The sequence below is a fragment of the Lissotriton helveticus genome, chromosome 10 (genome assembly GCF_964261635.1).
Source record: "Lissotriton helveticus chromosome 10, aLisHel1.1, whole genome shotgun sequence".
Taxonomy (NCBI): domain Eukaryota; kingdom Metazoa; phylum Chordata; class Amphibia; order Caudata; family Salamandridae; genus Lissotriton; species Lissotriton helveticus.
The window spans coordinates 251740145-251765279 of record NC_136071.1 but is presented as its reverse complement, the minus strand read 5'-3'; the positions used below and the strand labels follow the sequence as shown (position 1 = coordinate 251765279).

Sequence of the window (25135 nt, the reverse complement as noted above, 5' to 3'; positions counted from 1 at the left end):
GGGCTGGTTGAGGATAGTCGTCTGTATCTCTGGCTTGAACCCTGAGATGCGGAGCCATGCCTGACGCCTCAACATAACACTAGTGTTGACCGCTCTCGCCGCTGTATCTGCCACGTCTAGCGCACATTTAATTGCAGCGTTAGAAATTAGCTTGCCCTCTTGTATCAGCATCTCAGCTCCTTCTTTAAACTTGTCTGGAAGGTGTTGTAAGAGCTGCTCTAAGGTGTCATAGTGCGCCCTATCATACCTGGCTAATAGGGCTTGTGTGTTAGAAATGCGCCATATGTTGGCTGCCTGCACAGCCACCCTTTTGCCCGCTGCCTTCAGCACTTTTGACTCTTTGTCCGGGGGAGGAGGTTCACCCGTTGTCTGCGAATTCGCCCTTTTGCGGGCATTTGAGACCACCAAAGAGTCTAGAGGCAACTGGCCTCGTATATAAGTAGGGTCCCCAGGTGCCGGCCTGTATTTCTTTTCAATTCGTGGGTTCACCACCCTGGCTCTGGTGGGTTCCTTGAAAATGTCTGTGGCATGCTTGAGAACCCCTTTAAGCATTGGAAGTGTCTTCACAGTTTTTTCTGATGCAGAGAAAGTATCAAACAAAAAGTCAACTTCCACAGGGTCGGCATGCATCTCCACCTTATGGTTTGTAGCCGCCCTTTCAATTAAGGCATTAAATGCCGCAGAGTCTTCAGTTGGAGAAGTTTTAACCCCATACATATGTGGGTCACTGACCACCTGTTGGTCCCCCTGATCACCAGAGTGTATCCATGAGTCCTGCTGCTCATCAGGGTCAGTATTGTCTGGGAAGTTATACCCCTCATCTTGTTCACCCTCATCTCCATTTGAGCAAGTGGGTGAAGGTGTAGGACTCCTCCTAGGCCGTTGAGGAATGGGTTCAACAAGTTCTGGTGTGTCTGGTGCAGGCGTTTTCTTCTTTAGAGGTATTACATAGGATTCCACAGGCTGGGATGTAATTTTCCTCTTGTAGAGCGTTAATCTAACCGTGTCGGCGTCGATAAAATGCTCCGCTTGGTCGTCAGGTAAAGGTGGTCGACCAAAGCCTCCACTTAGCTGAGTCTGCCTCAATGCCTCCGAGTCCTCGGGCACCGTACGAGGTGCAAAAGCCTTCGGCGCCACCTTCGTGGTAGAGTATAGAGGATCGGCATCGAAGTCTTCTTCAGTGGAACACTTGGCTTCGGTACCGAAGGTGTTTTCGGCTCCGACGCCTTGTCTCTTATCCGTTTCAGGGAGTCCGAGATTTGCTTCGTAAAAGAAGCGGACGGCTTCGTCGATCCGACCGACGACCTCTGTCCACCCACAGGGGAAGATCCGAGCGTCGCCGATTTTTCTTTGGGTGGCGCGGACGCACCTTCGACAGCTGCGCTCCGCTCCCCTGTCCCTGCCTTAGTTGTCGACGTCGCAGACTTTGGATCAGCAGATTTTTCTTTCTGCGTCGGGGCTCCAGACTTCGGCTCGGTGCCCCTCGCCGACTTCGCTTCGACTGACCGTTTGCCTGTCGGTGCGGCAGTCTTGGTTGAAGGTGTCTCGACAGTCTTCTTCGACTTCGACTCGACCACCTTACTCGACACTGGCTCGACGACCTTCTTCGAGCTGGTCTCCTTGGCCCCTTTCGGTACCTTAGCCTGTTCGACAGCCTTCTGCGGCTTCGAGGGCTCCGAAGACTACGGTTTCGATGTAGTCCCAGACGTCTTCGGTGTCGATGGTTTGTCGGCCATCTTTGTTGTTTTTGATTCCGATGGTTTCGATTTGTGTAATGGAGGCTCCGTTGGTATGTCCGTAGCCGGGCAGGAGGCGGGGCCGAGGACTGAGGAGTAGGGTCGTGGGTAAGGCCGTGTGGCGATCCCGTGACCTGAGCCTTAGTAATTGTACGCACGGGGCATAGCTCTTCCTCCGAGCTATCTTCCGCGGCCCCAAACTTCCTCGTCGTCCCCTACCTCCTCGACGTTTTCGTCTAGGTCCAGGCCCTCAACGGGTTCTCCGCAGTCGGCCTCGACCTCCGCCGATGTAGGTGAGATCTGCAGGTGAAGCTCTTGCTCGTCTGCTTCGGGGTCGCCAAAGATGTCTGCCGGCGCCGGTGCCGATCGCTGGGCCTCGAGGCACGCCACGCGCCGAATCTTGAGCGTCGTCTTCGACCTGAATTTCGAACAGGCCATACAGTTGGCCTCGTTGTGGTCCGGCGACAGGCACTTGTTGCATACAGGATGCACGTCGATGTGTGGGTATTTCGAACCGCACACGGGGCAGTACTTGAACGGGCTTCGTTCCATCATAGCGTCGTACGGGTCTTGCTGCGTCGACAGGGCCTCGATGACCGAAGAGTCACCCGACTCCACAGTTATCCGACTCGAAGAGTTGGAGTACACACGAGACCGAACGCTAACTATACCGACGAAGTAAAGAAAGCCTTGTGGCCTTCAAGAGTTGTTTTATCGATTCCGAACAGGAGACGTCGAAATCACATCCGAACCCAATGGCGGAAAAAAACAGTCTGGGGATGGAGTCGATGCCCATGCGCAATGTAGTCCAGGGGAGGAGCCACCTATCTCGTGATACTTCGAAGACTCTTCCAGGACAACAATGTGCAATCATCCGGACCCAACACTAGGCGGCGATCTATGCAATAGATATGAATTTAGCAGCCCACATGCCTCGAACTCCAATGGTATCTGTCCCTTGATGTAAACAGGGTCTGTAGGGGCAGATTTGTATTTTTTTCTATCCTGGGGTTAATAACCCTAGCCCTAACAGGATCTTTGAATACCTAAGGTGTGTGTTTAGTTACCCCTTTTAACATAGGGAGAAGTGAAGTGGATCTTTGTGAAGTATCAACTGTGTCCATTACGAAATCCTCCTCCACAAGGTCTGTATGTACATCTATCCTGTGGTATGGTGCAGCTCTATGAATGAGTTGGTTGAAACCCATGGTGTCCTCTGGCAGGGAAGGCCTAGAGGGATATAGGACCTCTTGTGGTATATTAGGGACATCTAGTGTGTTATAATCATCCCCTGGGTCTGGGGTGTAAGGTGGACTGGAATCCCCTAGTGGTTCATTGCCTGTACCGTCCCTCTCTTCATCAGAGGGGTCATCATCATCTGGTGGTGGAGAAGATGGGAGTGGAGATGGGAGTAGGGGAGTGGTGTGGAAGGGGAGGTGGAGGAGGAGGTGGAGAAGGTATTCTGAGAGGAGATGTTGCAAGGTCTCTCTTCTTTGGTGGAGATGGAGGCGGTAGAGGCATGTCCATTGTTCTCTTTTTGGAACTAAGAGTAAGTTGACCTGTCTTTGGGTCTTTTAGAAGAGTTTTTTGCTTTGGATCTGGTTAAAAAAGCTCTTCTGATTGTGGTTGGTCTTTAGGCACTGATTTTTTCGGTTCTGAAGGCTTGCATGGAACCGGTTCCGGAGTGGCTTTATGCTCTTTTGGCTTGGAAGAGTGAGTTGTTTTAGCCGGTATAGGAGCTTGTGGAACCGATTGTTTTTTTGGTTCAGAGGATTTTTTTGGGCTCCGAAGTCTGAGAGGTAGCAGTCTTGGTAAGTGTTTTTTTGCCCGGTTCCGATGACTTTTTGCTCGGTTCCGATGTTTTAGGAGGGGTCGGTGCCGACAGCTTTTGGGGTTGAGTGTGTCGACGTGGAGGCAGTGGTCGGCGAGGACGACATTTTCTTTTTCGCTGCCAGGGTTTGTGTTTCCTCAACAGTGGCAGGCTGACTCGGTCCAGAGTGGCCTGTAGGCTTATTTATGGACTTTTTAGCCGGGCCCGAAGGTGGAGCATGAGAAGTCTTTTGTCAGTGTGCACCTGGGCCCGAAGGTGAAGGTGTTACCGAAGCCTTTTTAACTCTAGCTGGTGTTAGCAGCGCGAAGCGCTGCGTCCAGCGAAAGACCTTATGTTATCCACTTGCTGGGAATGTTGGACAGGGCATGGGCACGCACAAGCCATCAGCGATTTCACCTCGTGGACGCGCACGTCCAGACCAGCGCCGTGCACATCTCCTGTCACATTCCCAGCAAGTCAGCCTCTGCCTCTCTCAATCGCGCGCGCTCACACACACACACAGCCACACTCACGCATGCACACACACACGCATGCATGCATACACACGCATGCACACACACACGCATGCATGCACACACACGCAGGCACACACACACACACACACACACACACACACCCCTCCCCCTCCCCCTCCCCCACCCTCACCCCCACCTCACCGGGCTCTTGTCTGGCACACGCGGGACTTCTCATGGGAGCCCCGCAGAGCACTCTAGCTTCTCTGCCAGCAGGACGCGGGGCTCTCCCCTTAGGCAAGGGAGCCCCGCAGTGCTATCCACTGGTCTTCACCCAGGCCCACTCCTGGGACCCGGGACTTCAGCTGCCGCACTTCGCTTTGGCGCCGGAGCTCGCTCCTCATAACAAAAGTTAGGAAAGGCGCGCATGCGCGGGCAGCCCCCGCCCTCCCAGGTCTCCTCACAGTCCGGATACTGCACTTGTTTATTCTCCCTTTCACTGTTTTTCTGTACCTTTCTGTAAGAATGAAATTGGAATTGTAGAGGAGTATATATATTTCTGTGTGCATTTTTTTCTGGACACCTTAGAGTAATATCTGTGCTATCTAACTAAACTACAACGCACAAAATAGGGATCTAGCATCACAAGGCATTAAATGTTGAGCTGCTAGAACAAAGGAGACAGGGGACAGGGTCGACATCACTACTTAAGACCCGCTGCCCTGGAGTGCTGTCCTCGACGTCAGAGTCCTGGGCTTCAGAAGCGCTGAGAAGGCCTTCTTCGACTCGTTCCTGTTCTGGTACGTCGACGCCCTCTTGGAAGATGTCTTGGACATCGATGATCGAGCCATGGTTCTTTGAGCTCGACGATCCCGAATAATTTTCTTGGAGCTGAAGGAGGCTCACATTGAGGACACTTTTTAAATGGAGTCCTTTCCATGAGCCAGATATCTTGGCCTTAGTAGGCCCGTAGGCCTTCGTCGAAAATCTGAATTGAGGTCTTTGGCTTGTAGAGATGCTCGTTGACTAGGGATTGCGATCGAAAACAATACCGGAGAATAGGGTGAAGGGTTGCGTCGAAAGTTGGATTGGTAACGGCAAAGAACTGGAGCGCGATAAACACATCTGAGCCCAATGGCGGAAAAAAACAATATGAAGATGGAGCCGATGCCCATGCGCGCTATGGTCCAAAGGAGGAATCACCTATCTCATGACTTCCAAAGACTTTTCCAGGACAACATCAAAGTGCAAACATCCTGGCCCAACACCAGATGGCGATCTATGCACAGTGTGTGATCTGCAGCTCATATGCCTCGAACATGGAGTTATTTAAGGCGTCCTGTTCATCTGAGTTTCCAAACCCCACTATCTCTTAGATTAAGTCGGGACTTCAATAACTTTGCATGACAAGCTCAAGTGAGAAACGGTATACAATTGGAGTCAATAATATTTGTTACCCTAAGAAACTAGTATGGTAAACAACAATATCCCATGATAATAATGCCAAGTATCTATTGAGGGACCCAGGACCCAAAAAGTCTCACATTGGTGAGCAGGAAGTGGGCCCCTAATTTAACTATCATAAAACAATAAGTACTATTTAATAGGGTGCAATAAATTTACAGTATGAAACCATTTAAGATGGAGCCAACACCAAGATCTGAGATGAGTATGGACTGAGGAGTCTGCAGGCGGCAACACATTTGGAATGCTAGGGGAGTTTTATCACACATGACATAAATAAAGGCCAGTTTATTAGCATTCTCCACAAACCCTTTCCAGAAGGATGAGTCATCAGAGCCAGGGACTTAGTAGGTGCTCAGATCCTTCAGAGGACAGTATTAGCAGTCATGACAGTATTAGCAGTCATCCCAGTATTAGCAGTGCCCCTTCTGTAGCCTATCATACCCTGTACCAAGCATGTGGTGGGTCTCCTTTCACAGGGAGACTTAGCTGAGGTGTCCCACTAAGGCTAAGAGGATCGGGATAGCTCTTCGTTTCACACATAACACACATGATGAAGGTAAGGTACTTAGTTATGAGAACTGCATGCATCTTCAACAGGGGAGAAGAAATACAGTCTCCACACACTCATTATAATTTAATGAAACACAGATTACTGCACACAATATCTTCCTTGAAAAGGATTGGGAGTTAGGGAAAAGTAACAGGGTAGGGACACTTTATGAAATGAACATGCTTGCAGCTAACAATAATTAAACGAAAAAAGGTCACAAAATATCATGCAGTCATAAATTAAGAAACCAAGAATCTGCTTAGACACTTTTAAAATATCCACATTGTCACAATTAAACTTTGAAATACTCATGCAAAATAATTGCTCATTCCCTCTTAGCCAAGTTACTATATTACATCTGCACAAAACCTGTTGGCTAAAAAGCTGCAGCTGCTTCTCCAACAGGGAAAAAAGAAAATACAACCCCAAGCCAAACACAATGTAGCAAATATTTTGAAAGTGAAGTGTTCCAAAACAAAGTTAAACCTATGCTTCACAATTCCATATTTGAAAGCAGGATCTCCGCCTGCGGGATTTGGGTTGGTCCGTCCACTTCACCATCGCTTCTCCAGAGAAAGCATTAGAAAGTTTGAAGCAATGGTGTTTTTCCAAAGCATCACTGAAAAGTATAGCTAAAATGCAATGGGGTTTAAATGCAGCTAACATTAAATGTAATGACCTATTCCAATACTTCAAAGTCCAGGAGCATTGTCTGTGCAGTAGTGTGTAAGGTGTGTGGACAAAATACACTGCAAGCAGAGTTAGTAAATATCTGTGCATTTCCCAGAAAACAATGTCCATCAACAGTTCCATGCCTGAAGAAATAATAAGTTATAAATACTGATGCACTTTTAATAGGTAGCTCAACCAAATTTATGCGTCACAGAACATCCAACTGCACCCTGCATAGACTAGCCGCTAATCATAATCCACACAGAAGATTCTGCAAACTTATACCATGCAACTAACATGATAACCTTAACGAAATTCTGGAGGAGGCTAGACTTATTAAATTTTTTGCTGCTGCTTCGGTTTTCTATGCTTTTTGCTCGTTTTAGCTGCAACATAGATTGCTTCACATTTTCAAAAAGATTGTACTTCACTTTTAGCCACTGAACACGACTTAAAAAGACAAAAGCAACAGTTCTTAAAAAAGTAATTAAAACAGTGTTACAATGGCAAAATTAGGTGTGTATGGAAATTTTATTTAGGTCACAATCTCAATAATCGAAACAAGTGGCACAAACTAACTTCCATATTTTAGCCAAAGCACCTTTCCCTTTCCTAATGTCCCAGCAACAGCCCATCCTTTCGCCAGATCACTGATGATCTCTGAAATTAAAGTGGGCCCATTATTTAATTTCTGCATGCCTTCATCAAAAGTGATGACACACGTCGGCCTGGGACACACTCATCTGTCTAATCTGTACCTCAATGTCATCCTCCAAGACACTGATTATTCAGGAGGAAAATAAATCTATTGTTTTAATAACAAAAGCCCAGGCCATGTACGGAAATCTAGATTTGCTAAACAGTTGCTATAGTCATTACACAAACCTTCGGAGGTGCAGTTAGTGCATTAGCGCATCCTTCGTAAGCATTGTACATAAGTTTCTCCAAGTCCTCCAAAAATTGTAATAGGAGAACAACTCTGAGCTGGTTATTGCTGTGTCCTTCATCGTTGTCTGCAGTTGTCCATTGGCTTATATCTTGATCGGGGTTAACAGTGTGTGCGGCAAGTCCTCGAATGATTCCTGTGAAAGATTGAAATACTTTAATTCACACTCTTGGTGTTCATAAGTTTTCTTTCATAGGTTCAAGTTTCAGATAACCCCTTCATTGGTATTTTGAAGACATAGGTACCTTCTCATCAATAATAGCTCAGAGACTACATATCACTCATTCATGGAACATAATATACTCAACATCAACTCGCAATGAATCAAACTACTACATAAAGACAAGAACTCAGTATTTACAAATACAAGCGTTAAAGACATTTGGATAAATTGAAAACTATGAGATATAGAAGGTAAACCAAGCAACCAACAAGTGTGAATCAACAAGTGTGCCACATACCCAGTCCTTCCTAAAGTTGCACATCACACTGTGTTCACCGGCTTCTTTAACAACTCATCTGCTGCTCACGGAGTTAGCAAGCATCTAGCTTGGGGGAGCTGAGAAAAAGAGGCCCACAGATGGGGACACTTCATTGACTTAAGTAGCACAAAGAAACTAATCAGAATTACTATTGTTTTCTGATGCCTTTTTTCACTTAGAGAAACAATCCTTGTCAAGTAAAGAGATACTCAAATATTTTTTTTTAGATAGATCACTCGGTATAAACAGTATAACTGTAAGTCTATCATGCTGAAGAGAAATAGAGGTCAGCTGAGGTTTGCTCTTTTGGTCTAACTACTGTAGACAGCCAGCAACATATTCACTCAGTTCAAATGCACTATATAAGCCATGTCAGAAAAACATCAAACATGCTGTATAAACAGTCATCCCTGTCATGGATTGTTCTATCAAGAGATGAAGAGCCATGTCTTAGCATAAAAAGACCCAAACAACTACTTACAAATTAGGAAGAAAAATTGATCTATTCATGAAAATCAACAGATAGTCTGGGTGGAAAAAATACAATACAATTTGAGTGAATGGCATAAACAGTTCAATAACACATTAAATACCCTAATGTATAATTTTTTACCCTTCAAAACATATGACCCCATGAGAGAATGACCCTTAATTCTGCTCTAGTAATGTTTCTGCATTCCACAGATGTGTCCAGCTCTACCCCTTGAGTGTAGGCAGAACAAGTAAAAAAGACCTGTGTTCAACTTCAAAACGTCTGCACACATTTACTAAGTAACTCTTACTTTTTCATTCAGAAATAATCTTGTGTCATTTTCACTCTCCATCCTCCCATCCATCCTCTCATTCCTACAAACCGTACCTTTCCTCCTGGGGATTTCTTCGCTTGATTACCTATGCCTGTAGCAATTCTGCTTATACTAGATTTTGTTGATGCAGCAAGGTATACAGCGTTGAACGCTGCATTGAACATTTAGATATTTGGTTCTCTAATGCAGATAAAGAATTGTTGCAGATAAAGAATTGTTCCAAATAAAGTGTGTTTATAGGTTTGCTTTGCTATGCTGTGCTTCCACTTTATGGAGTAATGGACTTTCTACCTGATCATACTTTGATCTTCCAAGGCTCTTAAATACCTACATTTTAATGTCACTTATTCTCAATGCATTCCTATTAATCTCCAGGTACTCCAGCCAAAAGAAGGCAGCATCCATTGTACACAACACTGACCCCACTAGACTGAGTCTGCAGATGTTTGCAGAAGAAAAGTTTTACTCTAGCCTGAATATATCTGCTGCTGCTGTAACTAGTACAGCTCCAAGTAACAATATGTTTAGCAGTGAAACGAAGAGGGGTTTCCAATTCACAAAACAGCCAATTTATGTGGTACAAACAATGTGCACTAAGTGGATTTTCCATTGCTTCTTTTAAGGTGCCAGAGCCCCTGTTTCAACCTTCCTAGAGCTGGGATGTTGAAGAGGTATGCTCAAGGTCTGCTGTGCATATCAAGTTTCATTTTGGAATGGAGGATGTTATTTCTTGCAAGCATTCTGAATTGGTTTTTATTAGGATGTGTTCGCCCCTTTTTAATCAAACTTTTTTTTCGATGGGAATTTGTTGCACACAAAGGATACTTTGTGTTATTGAACTGGATACCACAGGTAGCACTTTTGCGGAGCTGGAATCATTGACAGTGGGTATGAATTGGACTTATGCAGGTATTTACTGTTCTCCAATGAACAGCACACAAGAACTTGCAACTAACAGGAGATTTTCCAGAGGGACAGAATTCTTGCTACAGAGGTAGGTAGAGCTTGAATTTTGGTGCAGATGGCTTAACTTCTCTAACATGCCTGTTTGAGCTGTGCTCTGAATCAGAAGAAAAGTTTCACAGGCTGCTTCCTCAATGCCCCAATGCCTTCCCACCCTCACATTCCAAAGGTCTGAAAGGAAAATGCTACTTAACAGTATGCATCTGTTCTTGGCATGTAGAGCTGCAGATTTCTACACTTTGCATTAGATCGCTACCTGGTGTTGAGTTCGGATGATTGCATGTTGTTGTCGTCTTGGAAGAAGTCTTTGTAGTCACGAGATAGGTGACTCCTTCCTTGGACGATAGTGCACATGGGCATGGGCTCTATTCTTAGATTGTTTTTTGCCATGATGGGAAATGATGGAGTTAGTAGAAAGAAAGAAGGGATGTCCATATGTGTATATCTAATTAAGATGAACTGGAACAGATACAGGTCCCGGGGAGGCGGGAGGGTGTGTAGAAATCTGCAGCTCTACATGCCAAGAACAGATGCATACTGATAAGTAGCATTTTCCGTTCGAGGCATATGAGCTGCAGATTCTACACTTTGCATCGATTGTGCAGCAGTGTCTCCCCTAGCGGTGGTCACCTGTATCCATTGCAGTAGTTTGAAAGAGAGTTTTGAGCACAGCTTGGCCTACTGCAGCTTGCTGCTTGGCTTGCACATCAACACAATAGTGTTTAGTTAAGGTGTGTGCTGTAGACCATGTTGCTGCCTTGCAGATGTCTTCTAGGGGAATGTTCCCTAAGAAAGCCATGGAGGCTCCTAATTTGCATGTGGAGTGCGCTCTAGGAGGAACTGTTAATGTGAGTTTTGCCTTGTGATAGCACATTTGTATACATTTAACAATCCACCTTGCAATTCCGGACTTAGAAATGGGGTTGCCTTTATGTGGTGGAGAGAAAGCTACAAATAGTTGCCTTGTTTTGCGAAAAGGATTTGGTCCTATCGATGTAATAGAGAAGAGATCTTTTAACATCAAGTGTGTGTAGAGCTCTCTCTGCTACAGTCTCTGGGTTTTGAAAAAACACTGGTAACTCTACAGATTGGTTTAGATGAAAAGGAGTAATTACTTTAGGAAGGAATTTAGGATTAGTCCTTAGCACCACTTTGTTACGGTGTAATTGTAAGAATGGTTCTTGTAAAGTGAAAGCTTGAATCTCACTAACTCTTCCAAGAGAGGTAATAGCAATGAGGAAAGCTGTTTTCCATGTGAGAAATTGCAGTTCACATTTGTGTAAAGGTTCAAAAGGGGGTCCCATGAGCCTGGTAAGAACAATGTTTAGGTTCCACACTGGAGAGGGTGGTAACCTAGGAGGAATAATTATTTTTAATCCTTCCATAAAAACTTTTATTGCTGGTACTCTAAACAACGACATGTGTTGTCTGTTTTGTAGATATGCCGCAATGGCTGCAAGATGTAAGCGTATAGATGAATATGCTAGATTACATCTCTGTAAATGGAGAAGGTAACAGATAATATTTTGGATGGAAGCATCTAAAGGATCGATTTTATTATGAGTGCAGTAAATGGCAAATCTTTTCAATTGAGCAGCATAGCAAGCTCTAGTATTAGGTCTTCTCGCTTCCCTAATGATATTCATACAGTCTGGTGGCAGGTTAAGGTAACCAAACTCTTAGACTTCAGGAGCCAGACTGCCAGACTCAGTTGACTTGGATCTGGAAGCCTGATGTCTCCATGGTTCTGCGTTAGCATGGATGGTGTCAGAGACAATTTTTGGTGTGGAACTAGAGAGAGTTCTAGCAGTGTGGTGAACCACGGTTGGAATGCCCATGTGGGAGCTATTAAGATCAGTTTGAGAGACTGTTGTCTGAGCTTGCGTACCACTAGTGGTATTAGTGGGATTGGCGGAAAAGCGTACGCAAATCTGCCTGACCAGTTCATCCATATCGCATTGCCATTGGACAACGGGTGTGGAAGGTTGTTCATTTTGCGTTTTCATTTGTGCCAAACAGAATGGTTGGAGAACTTGCGGATGTAGCTCCCATTCGTGACTCTGTTGTGTGTGTCGACTTAACAGATCAGCTATCTGATTGGGACTCCTGGAAGGTGTTCTGCGAGCAGATATATCTTTTGTGGAATGGCCCATCTCCAAATGTTTTGTGCGAGCTGGGACAGTTGCAGGGAATGTGTGCCTCCTTGTTTTTGTATGTACTACTTGGCTGTCATGTTGTCCGTCCGGATTAAGACCGCTTTGTTCTGTATGTGCACTTGGAAGGACTTCAGTGCTAGGTAAATTGCCAGCAACTCTAGGTGATTGATGTGAAGCACCTTTTGTTGAGCGGTCCATCTTCCCTGAGTTGTGTGGTGGAGCAGATGTGCTCCCCATCCTGCCAGGGATGCGTCTGTTGTCAGTACTATCTGTGGAACTGGATCGAGGAACAGTCACCCTTTGGACAAGTTTTTCGTGTTCCACCACTGCAGAGAGCGATGTGTGCGGCTGTCCAGAAACACCAGGTCTGTTAGTTTTTCTTGTGCCCGATTCCACTGATGTGCTAGACATTCCTGCAATGGGAGCATTTGCAGTCTTGCATATGGTACAATAAAAATGCAAGATGCCATCATGCCTATTAATTGCATGAACACTCTGGCTGGCAGAGAGTGTTGGTTTTGAAACCATGTAACTAAGGCTTGAATGCTCTGTATCCTGGCTGGACTGGAATAAGCTAGAGCTGTATTGGTGTTTACGGTGGCCCCTAGGTATTGATATACATGAGAGGGCTGGAGATGTGACTTGGTGTAGTTGATTGTAAACCCCAAGTCGTGCAGTGTTTGAATCGTTTGAGATGTGTGTTGGACAAACTGATTGAATGACTTGGCTTTTATGAGCCAATCGTCTAAGTATGGGAAGACGTGGATATGTTGTCTTCGGAGATGTGCTGCTACTACTGCTAGGCACTTTGTAAACACTCGTGGTGCAGTTGTGACCCCGAATGGAAGGACTTTGAACTGATAGTGTTGTCCTTCTAGTACAAATCTGAGATACTTCCTGTGAGAAGGATGTATGGGAATCTGGAAGTAGGCGTCATTGAGGTCTAGTGTGGTTAGGAAATAGCCTTGTTGCAACAATGGGAGCACTTGTAAAGTGATCATGTGAAAATTATATGAGTGTATATACAGATTGAGAGGCCTTAGGTCTAAAATTGGTCTTAGTTTTCCGTCCTTCTTGGGTATTAGGAAATAGAGTGAGTAAACCCCTGATCCTTGATGTTTTAACGGAACTAGCTCTATTGCATCTTTTTGCAGCAATGAGAGAAAATCTTGTTGGAGCAGCGTTAGATGTTCTGTAGACATAGGACGCTGTCTGGGTGGTATATGTGGAGGGGTAGCTGTAAGCTCTAGGCAGTAACCATACTGGATAATTTGTCTTACCCACTTGTCTGTTGTGATGATATTCCAGACAGGTAGGAACTGTGTTCGTCTGCGCCCTACAGGAGTGGAATGCTGTTGGGGGAGCATAAGGAAGTCACTGTTTTGTCTTCGATTATTGTTATTTCCTCGACCTCTTCCTTTGTTGTTGTTGCCTCTGTAGCCCCCTCTCAAGTATCCTTTATTAGAGGATGTTTGTGTATTTGTTTTAAAAGAAGTTGAATTGTCTGCTCCAGCTTGTTTGGAGCCTTCTCTGTAGAAGGAGCGACGAAAGGAGCCTCTTGCTTGGGTGGACTGCAGAGCTCCCATAGACTAGGCTGTGTCAGTGTCTTTCTTCATTTTTTCAAGTGCTGTGTCTACCTCTGGACCAAACAATTGTTGTTGGTTGAATGGTTGATTTAAGATAGTAATTTGCACCTCTTGCTTAAATCCTGAAATGCGTAGCCACGCGTGACGTCTAAGCAGGACACTGGTGTTTATTGCTCTGGATGCAGTGTCTGCTACATCTAGTGCGCATTTAATGGAGACATTTGATATAAGCTTACCCTCTTGTATGAGGTCATCTGCTTGTGGCTTGGCAGTTCGGGATGGACTGTTCCCATGAGGCACAGGGTCAGACTGATTTGCATATGGCCATGTCTGAACTGGGGTGGCAAAGTGGGCTAAAGAACGGTGATGGATTAAACCCAGATCTTTTGACTGGGTGTGAGTGTTTGTTTGGTTCAGATGCTCGGTCCATCACCACCCTCTTTTGTACCGCTTTGTTCGCCATAAGTTGGCAGGGTATGCTCAGACGTGAGTCCCTTGCTCACTTTGCCACTGGATTCAAGCAAGCCTGGCTGAAGACGGCTAAAATGCCAGAAACCGGTCCTAGGAAGCTTGTTTCCGGTCCAGGGAAGGCATGGCTTGGCAGTTCGGGCTGGACTGTTCCCATGAGGCACAGGGTCAGACTGATTTGCATATGGCCATGTCTGAACTGGGGTGGCAGAATGGGCTAAAGAACGGTGATGGATTAAACCCAGATCTTTTGACTGGGAGTGAGTGTTTGATTGGTTCAGATGCTCCGTCCATCACCACCCCCTTTTGTACGGCTGGGTCCTATATTGGTCAGGTAGATGTTGTAAGAGCTTCTCTAGCTGATCATAGTGAGCCCTGTCGTATTTTGTGTGTAGGCGATGCACCATGTATTGCTAGTTTGGGCAGCTATTCTTTTTCCTGAAGCATCTATGATCTTTTATTCTTTATCAGGAGGTGGTGGTTCACCTGATGTTTGGGAATTTGCCCTTTTCCAAGCGTTTGAAACTACTAGGGAGTCTAAGGGTAGCTGTCCTTTAATGTAGGCAGGATCCCCAGGAGCTGCTCTGTACTTTCTCTATCCTCGGGTTTATGATTCTAGCTCTTACAGGATATTTAAACACTTCTGGTGCATGTTTAATGACTCCTTTAATCATTGGCAGTATTTTAACAGATTTGTGAGAGTGTTCAAAAGTGTCTAGTAAAAAACTCTGCCTCATCTGAATGCATGGTGACATTGTGATAGATGGCAGCCCTATTAATTAAGTGTCCAAACCCAATATTGTCTTCTGGAGGAGAAGGTTTAGATGGATATATATATGTGGGTCAGGAATATCGGGTACATCCTGTGGGTTTGGATACTCCCAGTCTGGTGAACCTGTTGGGTAGGGAAAAGGGTCATCTGGGTCTCTCCCTCCCACCATGCTATACTCATCATCATCAGCATCCTGGGGAGGTGTATGTTGTGGAGAATGAGGAAGAGAATTTTGTGGTGAAATGTTTAAAGGAAGAGCAGGTGAAGGAGATACAGGAGAATAAGGCTGCATAGGAGATGTGGCAGAGTCCTTCTTGACAGGCACTAGAGGTGTAGGTGCTGTATCTGACGTTCTCTTCCTGTGTGGTGTGGTTGAAACATGTCCTGTTTCTGGATCAATGTAGATCCTTTTTTGTAAAGGATCTGGTTGGAAAAGCTCCTCTTCTTGAGGCACAGCCTTCGGCGCCTATCTTTTCGGTTCCGAACAGGTTTGTTGCTTGTCTTTAGCCTTAGGAGCTGATGTTGAGTCCTTTGGCGTAGATTTTGCCACCGAAGGTATTGTCTTTGGAGCCGAAGCCTGTTTCGTGGACTTGGAAGGATCGGAAGCAGGCTTTGTTTGTTTTGGCATCGAGGGTATCGGCTTCGGAGTGGAAGCTGTTTTCGGGGCATTGGAAACAGGCTTCGTTGTTTTGGGAGCCGCTTTGTCTCTCGGAGTCGACGGTTTCGGAGTGTCTTTCGGAACCGGGACCTTTTTGTTTCGGTGCAGAGGGAGCAGGTGGTATCGGCACATGCGGTTTGCTCGGTATGGAGCTACCAGAAGTCTTCATTATTTTCTTCTGAGCCGGGCTCGATGGCGGGGCTTTCAAAGTGTTTTTTCGGTCTACACTGGGCCCCGCAGGTGGAGTGTTGACCTTTGCCTTCGGTTTTGGTGTTTGGGCTGGGGTAGGGGCAGTGGTACTCACATGTTGACTCGAAGGTATGGAGTCATCGGAGTCATCTGCCTCGGATACGATCTGGAGATCATCGGAATCTTCCTCCGGGACACATGGACCTTCATCAAAGATATCCACTGGTTTCGGCGCTGACCGAATGGTCTTTTTCGATCGAAAGGAGGCACAGGCTGTGCAGCTGGATTCATCGTAGTCTGGCGATAAGCACAGGTTACCGACCTCATGATGGTCACTGTGTGGAAATTTTGCTCCACACTCGGGGCATCTTTTGAATGGCGTCCTTTCCATGAGGTGTAGGCCGCACGGCGTGGGTAGGCCCAAAGGCCCGCGTCGACGACCGGAATCGAGCTGACGAAGTCTAGTCGATGTTTATTGGAATGGAAAATTGTTTGGTGAAGTTTGAATACATTTTTGCGCGTCGAAGTACTTGAAAAGTAGATTTCGAACCGGAGCGGAAAAGGTTTCATTCAAACCCAATGGCAGAAAAAAACAATCTAAGGAAGGAGCCGATGCCCATGCGCACTATCGTCCAAAGGAGGAGTCCCCTATCTCGGGACTACAAAGACTTCTTCCAAGACGAAAACATGCAATCATCCGAGCCCAACACCAGGTGGTTATCTAATGCAAAGTGTAGAATCTGCAGCTCATATGCCTCGAACAAGTATTTTAAGAAAAAGCTCAATCTTTTTCTATTGCACCTTCAACTAAAGTTACAAGATGCAGGGAGTAGAAACTTTGTAGAGAGAAGCCTTGTTGTACAAGATGTCTGGCTCCTGGGACAGCTAAAGTACGAGTAACTTACCTTTGGTAACCATGTATCTGGTAGAGACGATTCTAGCCGCAGATTCTTGAACGTAGAATTATCCACAGGCGAGAGACTGGATCCGGAAAATCTTTTGCCCAGCATCCCTGCGCGCCGGGGGTGACGGCATCACGAGTCTCCGCCCTGACGATGGCCGTGTACGTGACGGCAGCGAGGTCACGTAAGTCCCACCCCGGCGCGTCTACGTCAGTTTTCTTCGGAGAATTTTTCCGCGCCACAACGCGGGGCCACCAGAAAAAAACTGTGACAGTATAGGAACAGTGTGCGAAAAAGCAGAAACAGACAAGGAATGGTGAGGAACACCGCCAAAAGGGGCAGTGCCTGACACCTAAGGGCAGGGAAAAGAAGAAAGAACAGAGCACCGCGATGAACAGCGGACCCTGCCAGTACGGAAATAGCCGCCCCCCCCCCCCACCCCCCAGGGACAAAGAGCATATGAAAAAATGTCATTATAACATGTAGCAGGTCTACAATCCCAATCAATAACAATGAAGGGGAAACAGTCCGGGAAAACCAAGGAACGACAAGCCCCAGTACAGGCCCCAGCACAGAATGTGACATCCCCCATAAGGAACAAGGGCAGAGGCCCAGCCAAAAGACCCCAACCCAGAGGGCAGCAGAGAAGCATAAGGGTCAGAAGCCCTAGCACTGAAAGGGGGAAGAGGGGGTGATGGTAGCCCCAACCTGGAGCATCCAGAGCGTAAGGGCACAGAAGCACCTATAAACCTATCCTCCAATGACCAAAAGGGAGGAATTGGAACTAATAACAGGACAACATTCTGTCAAAAAAAGAGTGAAAGAATGCATTCACAGAAGACATAGCCACCCACAGGGAGGCGAGTGCAGAAGACCAAGCCAAAGGAATCTGCGGCTAGAATCGTCTCTACCAGATACATCGTTATCGAAGGTAAGTAACTCATACATCTGATAGAGACTACTAGCTGCAGATTCCTTAACGTAGGATACCCTAGCCATACCCAAGGGGAAGGAGGTACGCGGGAGGACCATACCAGAGAGTCCCACAGGGGACGAGGCCAACGGACAGGGAAAGAACCCTGTCCCCCCAGGCAAGGGGAACCCCTGCATCCAGAAGACCCCCAACCCCAGAGGGGATGCGGGAAGACAAAAAGAGAGGCAGCCAGCCGGCAAGAAGCAGGAGAAACAAGGGCAAGGCTAAAGGAGGCCAAGGTGCCCCACACCTATTCAAGGTATCAAGAACCTCAACCAAGAGCCCCAAGGCCCAAGCAATGAAGAGGAGCACCTAGGAAGAAGAGCAACCTAGAGACTCTAAGGAAAGAGTTAGAGTGAAGGCAAGCGTCGAACAAAAGAGCGCCATCGAAAGGAAGGTCCACCAGCCGTTCACGAACTTTCTCTGGGAACACACTGTCCCGAAGCCAGGCATGCCGACGAAGAGCAACCGAAGAAGCCATGGCACGACCAAGCACCTCCCAGATGTTCAGAGCGGAGCGAAGAATGAACGCTGCCAGCTCCCAGCCATCCAACACATGGTGCAGCAGATCAACACAGGCACCCTCCTGAGAAGCAGCAGACATAAGAGACTCCGCCGAGTCCCACAAGCAAGAAGTGGCCCTAGCCAAAACGCAGAGTGTTAAGGGTCCTCAGAGCCGCACTAGTGGAGGCGAACATATTGTGCCCCCAGGAATCAAGCCAGCGGGCCTCCCGCGACGGGGGAGACAACAGCGGTGGCAGAGAGGGGAAGGCATTCTGCAAAAGAGGGCCCCTGGTAGAAGGGCGGAGGGAAAGACACAGGATCATGCAGCGTTTGATGGTGGCGATGCAGAAGGTGTTGGAGCACCGGGTCCCCCGTGGGGGGGCGGCCCCAAGCCCCCAGAAGAGAAGAATGGAGGGAACCCTCGAAAGGAAGCAGCAGCTCCCTACCACTAGAACCTTGATGGAGGACCTCCAGAAGATGATCCACAGGTAAATGGGCAGCAGGATCACCCATGCGCAAAATTCCCACAGCCGTGGAAACAGCACGGGCAAAGGCAGCACCCAGCTCCATAGGGCACGCGGTGGAGAGAGCAGCTCCTCAGTAGTTGACGGCTGCAAGCTAAGGCGGCCATCCCACAAGCCAACCAGAGGAAGGAAGGGCCAGGTCCGGAAAGGAGGGAGAGGGCCCGAGGAGTAGGGGCGCCTATGACGAAGGCCACGGTGAGGAGCCGTCCTTAGACGACGCGGGTGGAAAAAGCCACGACGCGTCGGCCTGTCTCCGGCGAGGATGACACCAGAAAGCGCCGAACCTCAGGAGAAGAGGAGGCGTCCGAGGATGACCCAACACGCCGACGTCGGCCTGGTGCCATAGAGTCTGCAATCTGAGGCAGGACATAGTCGTCTGACGCCAGGGGAGACACCGGGACGACTCCGCCACAGCGCTCGGCGCAGGAGACCGGGGCTGGGCCGGAGCCGGCACGGCGAAGGAACGGCGCTGGAAAGGCGTCGACCCAACCTCCAACGAGGCAGCTGCCTGCGTCGAGGGGCGAAGGGACTAGGGATCCCGCGCCAACCTCGGCCCGTAATTGGACGAGAAGGGCCCTCTGTCAGCCCCTGTGGCGTCGCCAGGGCCAGCAGCCGCCGGCGCCTAAGCGGCGTCACCTCTGACGAGGCCACGGTCTGTCCTGAGGGCCGAGTGGGACTGGGGGGTGCGACCAGAGTCCCGCCGACCTCCCGCGACACCACAGGGAGTTTGCGGTTAAGCAGAGGCGCTGTGGTCCGAAGGAGGGACCCCCGAAGGGCCGCACCCCAACGGCACCACACCAGGAATTGGCAGATAGGGGGACGACCCACGGGGCCGCACCACCCGCGGCGAGCCCGCGCCCCCCAACAGGCCGGGAACCAGCCCTCGGGGACAAGCTGCAACACTTACCGACAGGTGAGCGACGCCCTTGCGGCCTGGGAGAAGGCTGATGTCGAAGACTAAGGTCGCGATACCTAAAACCCTCCACAGGGGCCGGGCGTGGTGATGACGCAGACCATGACATGCAGCTGAAAGAAGTTTCATCCGGCGCTCCCGCCGGGACTTCAGTTTCATCTCCTGGCACGCCTCATAATCAGTGGAGTCGTGGTGTTCTCCCAAACACCACATGCAGATGGGGTGAGGATCCGTCGCCGACATCTGGCGTGCACAAGACGAGCACGTCTTAAAACCCGAAGGCATTCGCACACTGTTCCCACACACACGCAGCAAGCAAAGTGGAAAAAGGCCCAAAACAGGCCAGGAGCATGATCCGGATTCACGTTGCACGCGGCAAAGGAAAAAAAACTGACGCAGGCGCGCCGGGGTGGGACTTATGTGACCTCGCTGGCGTCACGTACGCGGACGTCAGGACGGAGTCGTAAGATGCCGGCGCAAAGTGTTGCTGGGCAAAAGATTTTCTAGATACGGTCTCACGCCTGGGGATAATTCTATGTTAAGGAATCTGCAGCTAGTAGTCTCTATCAGATACTTTAATTACAGGGAAGAGCCCAAGAGGGCAAATCAATTTGTGGCACAGGCATTGTCAGACTACTTGCAGAACAAACATTCTTTTTAACTCCCTTCTTTTTACCATTCTTCTCAATCGAGCAAAAGAGTATATCCCAGAAGTGCAGACAGAATCCAACAAAGCTGGTCTGAAGAGTAACTGGTCTTACGGTTCAGGAAAGCAAAGACATAATGAGCAGTAGTTCTGAAGAGAATATGTGGTGACCCTTGGTGCAAATCCCTTATGGGATTATGCTTATCTGATGGAAAACCAAATCTAATTGATTTAAATCAGTGTGTAATACTGCCTTTGAGTTAAATGTTTAACGATTATCTTTCAGCACTGTACGGACATTGTAAAATTACTGTACTGGAGTGTGTACCCGTTCAGCCCAGCAACTGATTGCTCTCGGCATAGATGGGTCTTTACAATCTGAGCATGTTCAACAAATGCCTCAAATGAGAACCCTAAAAATATGAATAAAAAAAAAAAATGAGAACCCTGAATAGCAAATGTCTCATCAACACAAAAGTGTTTTTAGTCTGAAGGCAAAAGGCGGTGGAATGGTGCAGGATTCCCAAAGAGTGCAAACAGAGGCAAACTGAGATGATCCCCTTTGGGCTATGCCCTAGTAGAAACAGAGTAGGGATGAAAACATCCCTTATTCCCCTAACTGCTAACTCAGCTCACAGCTTCTCTACATTTGCTTTTTAGGAGAATCACTGTTGTATATATTTCAATGTGTGAATTTTTGAAAAAACACATTTGATTAAACTTATTGGATATTTTTTGACAAAAACATTAGATTTGCTTTATTTGGGTTGGCCCCTTGATAAGGGCAATAGTCCCATTTTTTGGTGGCCCTTTGACTGTCAGTAGGTCTGCCCTACATAAAATGACACCCTTTATATTGTAACATAACATTCCGCAGGGGGTTTGACGCAATGCACCTAACACCACGCCGCACACAGACCTAACTGGGGGATGGGCGTAGGACCAGGGTTCCTGCACCCAACATGGGAATTATTTTAGGTATTATGACTACTAATGGAGATTCTATGATGCAGAAAAATTAATTGGATATTGTAGGAAGCTGGCCCGTTATTTGATAGATCAAAATGAGATATTGTGTAAAGAGTTCAGGGGTTCCCTTATGAGTGGACAGGGGATTTGATATGACAATCCCAAGATGCTCTGATAGGTGATAGTGTGATCGGGAAGCCTTAGTTTAAACACAGAGGCGTACAAGACACCTGAAAATAAACACAATGGTCAATAAATGACACACGACTCAAAAAGGAGATCAACACCAATTAATAAAAATAGCAAATATCTTTATATATGTTTAGGTATCAGAAAAAAATCATTCAGGTAAAAAGTTTTTAACTAGAAATATTTTTCAGTTCAAAAAGTCAACACTTAGTGACATTTCTGAGTTCTGCAATGTTAACCTATGGGAGGAAAATCATATGCAGTTTATCAGTTCCGGTCTGCGACTTGCGGTACCCTTCTACAGGAGTTAAGGTGAGCGGTGGGCAAGGTCCAAGGCAGCATCACCAGACCCCACATGTGATACTAGGGCGGAAGGGTGCAGAGGAGGCAAACACCATCAGATGCCCAATGTTATCAAATGGAGAACAGTTGCAGTAGAAAGAGGCTGAAGGAGACGACTGTGTGACGAGTGGCTTTAGTTCTTGCGATGATGGGGGATGTGGGGACATCTTTGGTCATTCTCTTCTCCTCGGGACATGGCGTTCGGGTGCAGAGGGTCTTTAGGTGTCAGGTTTTCGCCAACCGGCAACACAAGTGGTTGAGGTGGGCCTGCCACCAGAGGCTGCAGGTGACGTAGGGGAGCTCACAAGGAGTGACTTCACAGTGGACTTAGTACCTTAAGAGCTTGGGGACAATGCAGACACCACTGGTCCACTTCAACACTGGCTGGGGGGCTTGAGTGCAGAGGTGTTTGGCTTTGTCTGGTTTTGGCGGGCCTGAGTCCTCTTGGTCCTTCCTTTGCTGTCTGCAGGAGACAGTTCGCTGTCCCTCAGGAAGTTTTGGTTCCTGGGCGAAGGCTGGTAGGTCTGCCCGGTTTTGAGGACAAGTCAACTTTTAGGGCAATAGGCACATTCAGCTAACAGGCAGGGTTGGTGCCAATTCAGTTGCTGGGTCTTTTGTTCTTGCTGTGCGACTCTTCTCGTCCGTCTTCTTTCTTCAGGTCATCAGAATCTCCTGTTCTGGTGCTAGGGGCTCCCCTAAATACTCAATTTAAAGGCATGTAGGATAGTAGTCAATGGGCTACTGACTCATGGGGTCACTACGCCAACTATATGACCTCTTCCTGTTGGAAGTGGGCATAACCTTGTCCCAGAATTCCTAAGTATGCCATCACAAAGATGGCTACTTCTGAAAAAAACATGTTCACCTAAATTTAGCCCAATTTAGGGACGGTACTAGCCTGGGGTTTCAAGCATGCCGGGCTAACTAATTTTCCCAGATGTCCAGATGCCAAAGGGGCTAGGTTTCCCTCTCCTGTGAAGGGGAGTCAGATTTGCATTTCAAAGGAGGCAGCTCTTTTAAGCTTGCCGGCCTAGGAAGGCTGATCAGAAGGTGGGAGGGGGTGCTGCACCCTCTTCCCAGAAAGGCTTTTTTTTTTGTCTCCTGAGAGCAGAGGCTCTCCCTCTAAGAGGTCAGAATAGTGTATCCGTTGGCTGGTTGGCAGAAACCAGCCAGGAAACACCAGAGGCGGATAGGTTTTCAGGGGGCACCTCCAAGGAGCACTCTGGGTGCATCCACTTTAAATCCATCACTGGAATCAGTGAAGGTTTACTAACACAAAATATGATACCAAACATCCCGATCTTCAGTGAAGCCATCAAGTAGCTGGGGACCACGTTTTGAACAGTATCCAGCACATGTTTTAAAATGGCTTCCCTGGTCACTTCTACTGGCAGTAATAGGACTGACCAGCACAAGGGTAGATCTGCTCAAGCAGCTATGTACTCACAACTAATTTTCAGCTCCCTGCCTTAGGGATGCCAGGCCTGCTGTAGGGGTGACTTACAAATATAACATGCAATGGTAGGCAACTTATCACACAGGGATGTGTTACGTGGCGTTTTCACTTTTGTCAGCACCAAGACACGGCCCGCAATAGCAGCCTTGCATGTGCTTGGTGAGGGTACCTTAGGGTGCACAATTTGTGCTGCTGCCCTTAGAGGCCATCTCTAGTACCCAAGCCCTTGGAACAAGGGATACCGTTTTTAGGGACTTACAGTGGGTGCTAAAGAGTTTGCCAATTAGGGGAACAACTGTACAGTTTTATAGAAAGAACACTGGTACAAGGGATATGGTTAGCAGGAACACAGTACATTTCAGTCAAAGTTGCATCAAATACCAGGCAAAGAGGGGAGGGGCATCGAGGGGACAAGCACAAGAACCCAGCTCCCTACTGATATTTTACACCCAAGGGGTTTTAGCAAAAACCTGGAATATCTGAGAAATCTATATCTGGTGTAAGGAGTGCTTGCAGCCACTTTTTCAGGCTGCAATGGCAGGTCTGTAGTTACAGTTTGAGCGATCCCCCATGGTTGGCATAATGCATGCTTAAGCCCATGGGGGACCCCTGGTACCTCAGTACAATATACTAGTGACTTAAAAGGGTACACCAGTGTCCAATCTGGTGTGTACCCAAATACCATACCATTTAGGGGAGAAAGTGCAGAGACTGGGGTCTTGATTAGCAGGATCCCAGTCAGACTAGTCCAAAACACCATAGCACCAGGCAAAAAGTGGGGGTAACCATAAAAGCAGATCCTACTTTACTACAGTGTATACAACAGAATTGGTGCACCTGGGTGGCCTTAATACAAAAGGACCGTGCATTTCAGATCTACATTAACTCAAACGTTTTCCAAGTATAGTAAAACAACTTTTAAATTCACCCTCTATAATTACCTTCAATTGTCTGGAAGGTGTCCTGGGCTCTTCCAAGAGGTGTCCTTAACTTGGCAAGAACTGTAAACTGAGCTGCTTCCCATACAGCCCATTGCCAAAGTACTGCCTCAGTCTTCAACAGATTGCGAGGAATGGATGATTGGTCACGCTTATCAAGCCTCTGGCAGCTGTAGAACAACCTCTCCAGCCAGATATCTTTGCTATAAAACAAAATAAAGACTGTTTCAACACTGAATTACTATAATGTGTCAATGCACTAATTCCCATTAAGGGAAGGTGTAGGAAGCCGGCTCTCTATAGAGTGCACCAAAACGAGGTACACAGTGCAGAGTCCAGGCAACCCTTATTCGTTTACAGAGGCACAAGTAACAAACCAAAATGCTCTATATTGTGATAGTGTGGAGGAGCAGTTTAGGCTTATCAGAGGGTAGTGCTAACCATTTGTTGTACTTAGAGAAGCAATAAATGAGAGACACACTAAAGAAAAAAACAGAGACCAATTAAAAAAAAAAGAACACATTTTGATGTAAATTTTAAACACCTAGAATTTCAGGCTCAAGTAAGTACTTTTGAAGATATTGATTTTTACTGGTAAGTAGAATGTTCACTGTAAGAAGCTGCCTCTGTATATGGTATTGTCACTAGGTGGTGATACTGTGCCCAAAAGCGTACAAGGCTCAAAGTAAAACCCAAAGGGCTGGATTAGTGGAAGTGCAGACGAGCAGCCTTAGGCCGAACAGAGGAGTACAAAACATTTATTGCACCGCATTGACCAATAATGGACACATGACTCAAGAAGGAGATCCAGACCAACCCTAGAAAAATATACTTTGTATTTTATTTAACACCAAGAACTTAACAATAAGGTAAGTACGTTTTTTAATATAAAAAAATACTTTTCACTTTGAAAAATTGACACTTAGAAACTTTTCAGAACAGTTCAATGTTATCTTTTGGAGATAACAATATCGCGCTTAAACAGGTAAGTAATGCACTTACAATTAAGTCTTCGGGACCAAAGGTCAGAAAGGGGTAAGGGGTC

The 25135-nt window shown here is 47.1% G+C and overlaps 1 protein-coding gene across 1 annotated transcript in view; it reads right to left on the bottom strand.

Annotated features, from left to right (window-relative positions):
• SMG1 (SMG1 nonsense mediated mRNA decay associated PI3K related kinase) overlaps positions 1 to 25135 on the bottom strand; it is a 1634890-nt gene that overhangs the window by 1140967 nt on the left and 468788 nt on the right. Inside the window, exons 20-21 of the mRNA XM_078665250.1 lie at positions 24094 to 24293; positions 7594 to 7790 (exon numbers count right to left, since the gene is read on the bottom strand). Coding sequence (XP_078521376.1) covers positions 7594 to 7790; positions 24094 to 24293 — 397 coding nt within the window. The remainder of the gene's footprint in view (positions 1 to 7593; positions 7791 to 24093; positions 24294 to 25135) is intronic.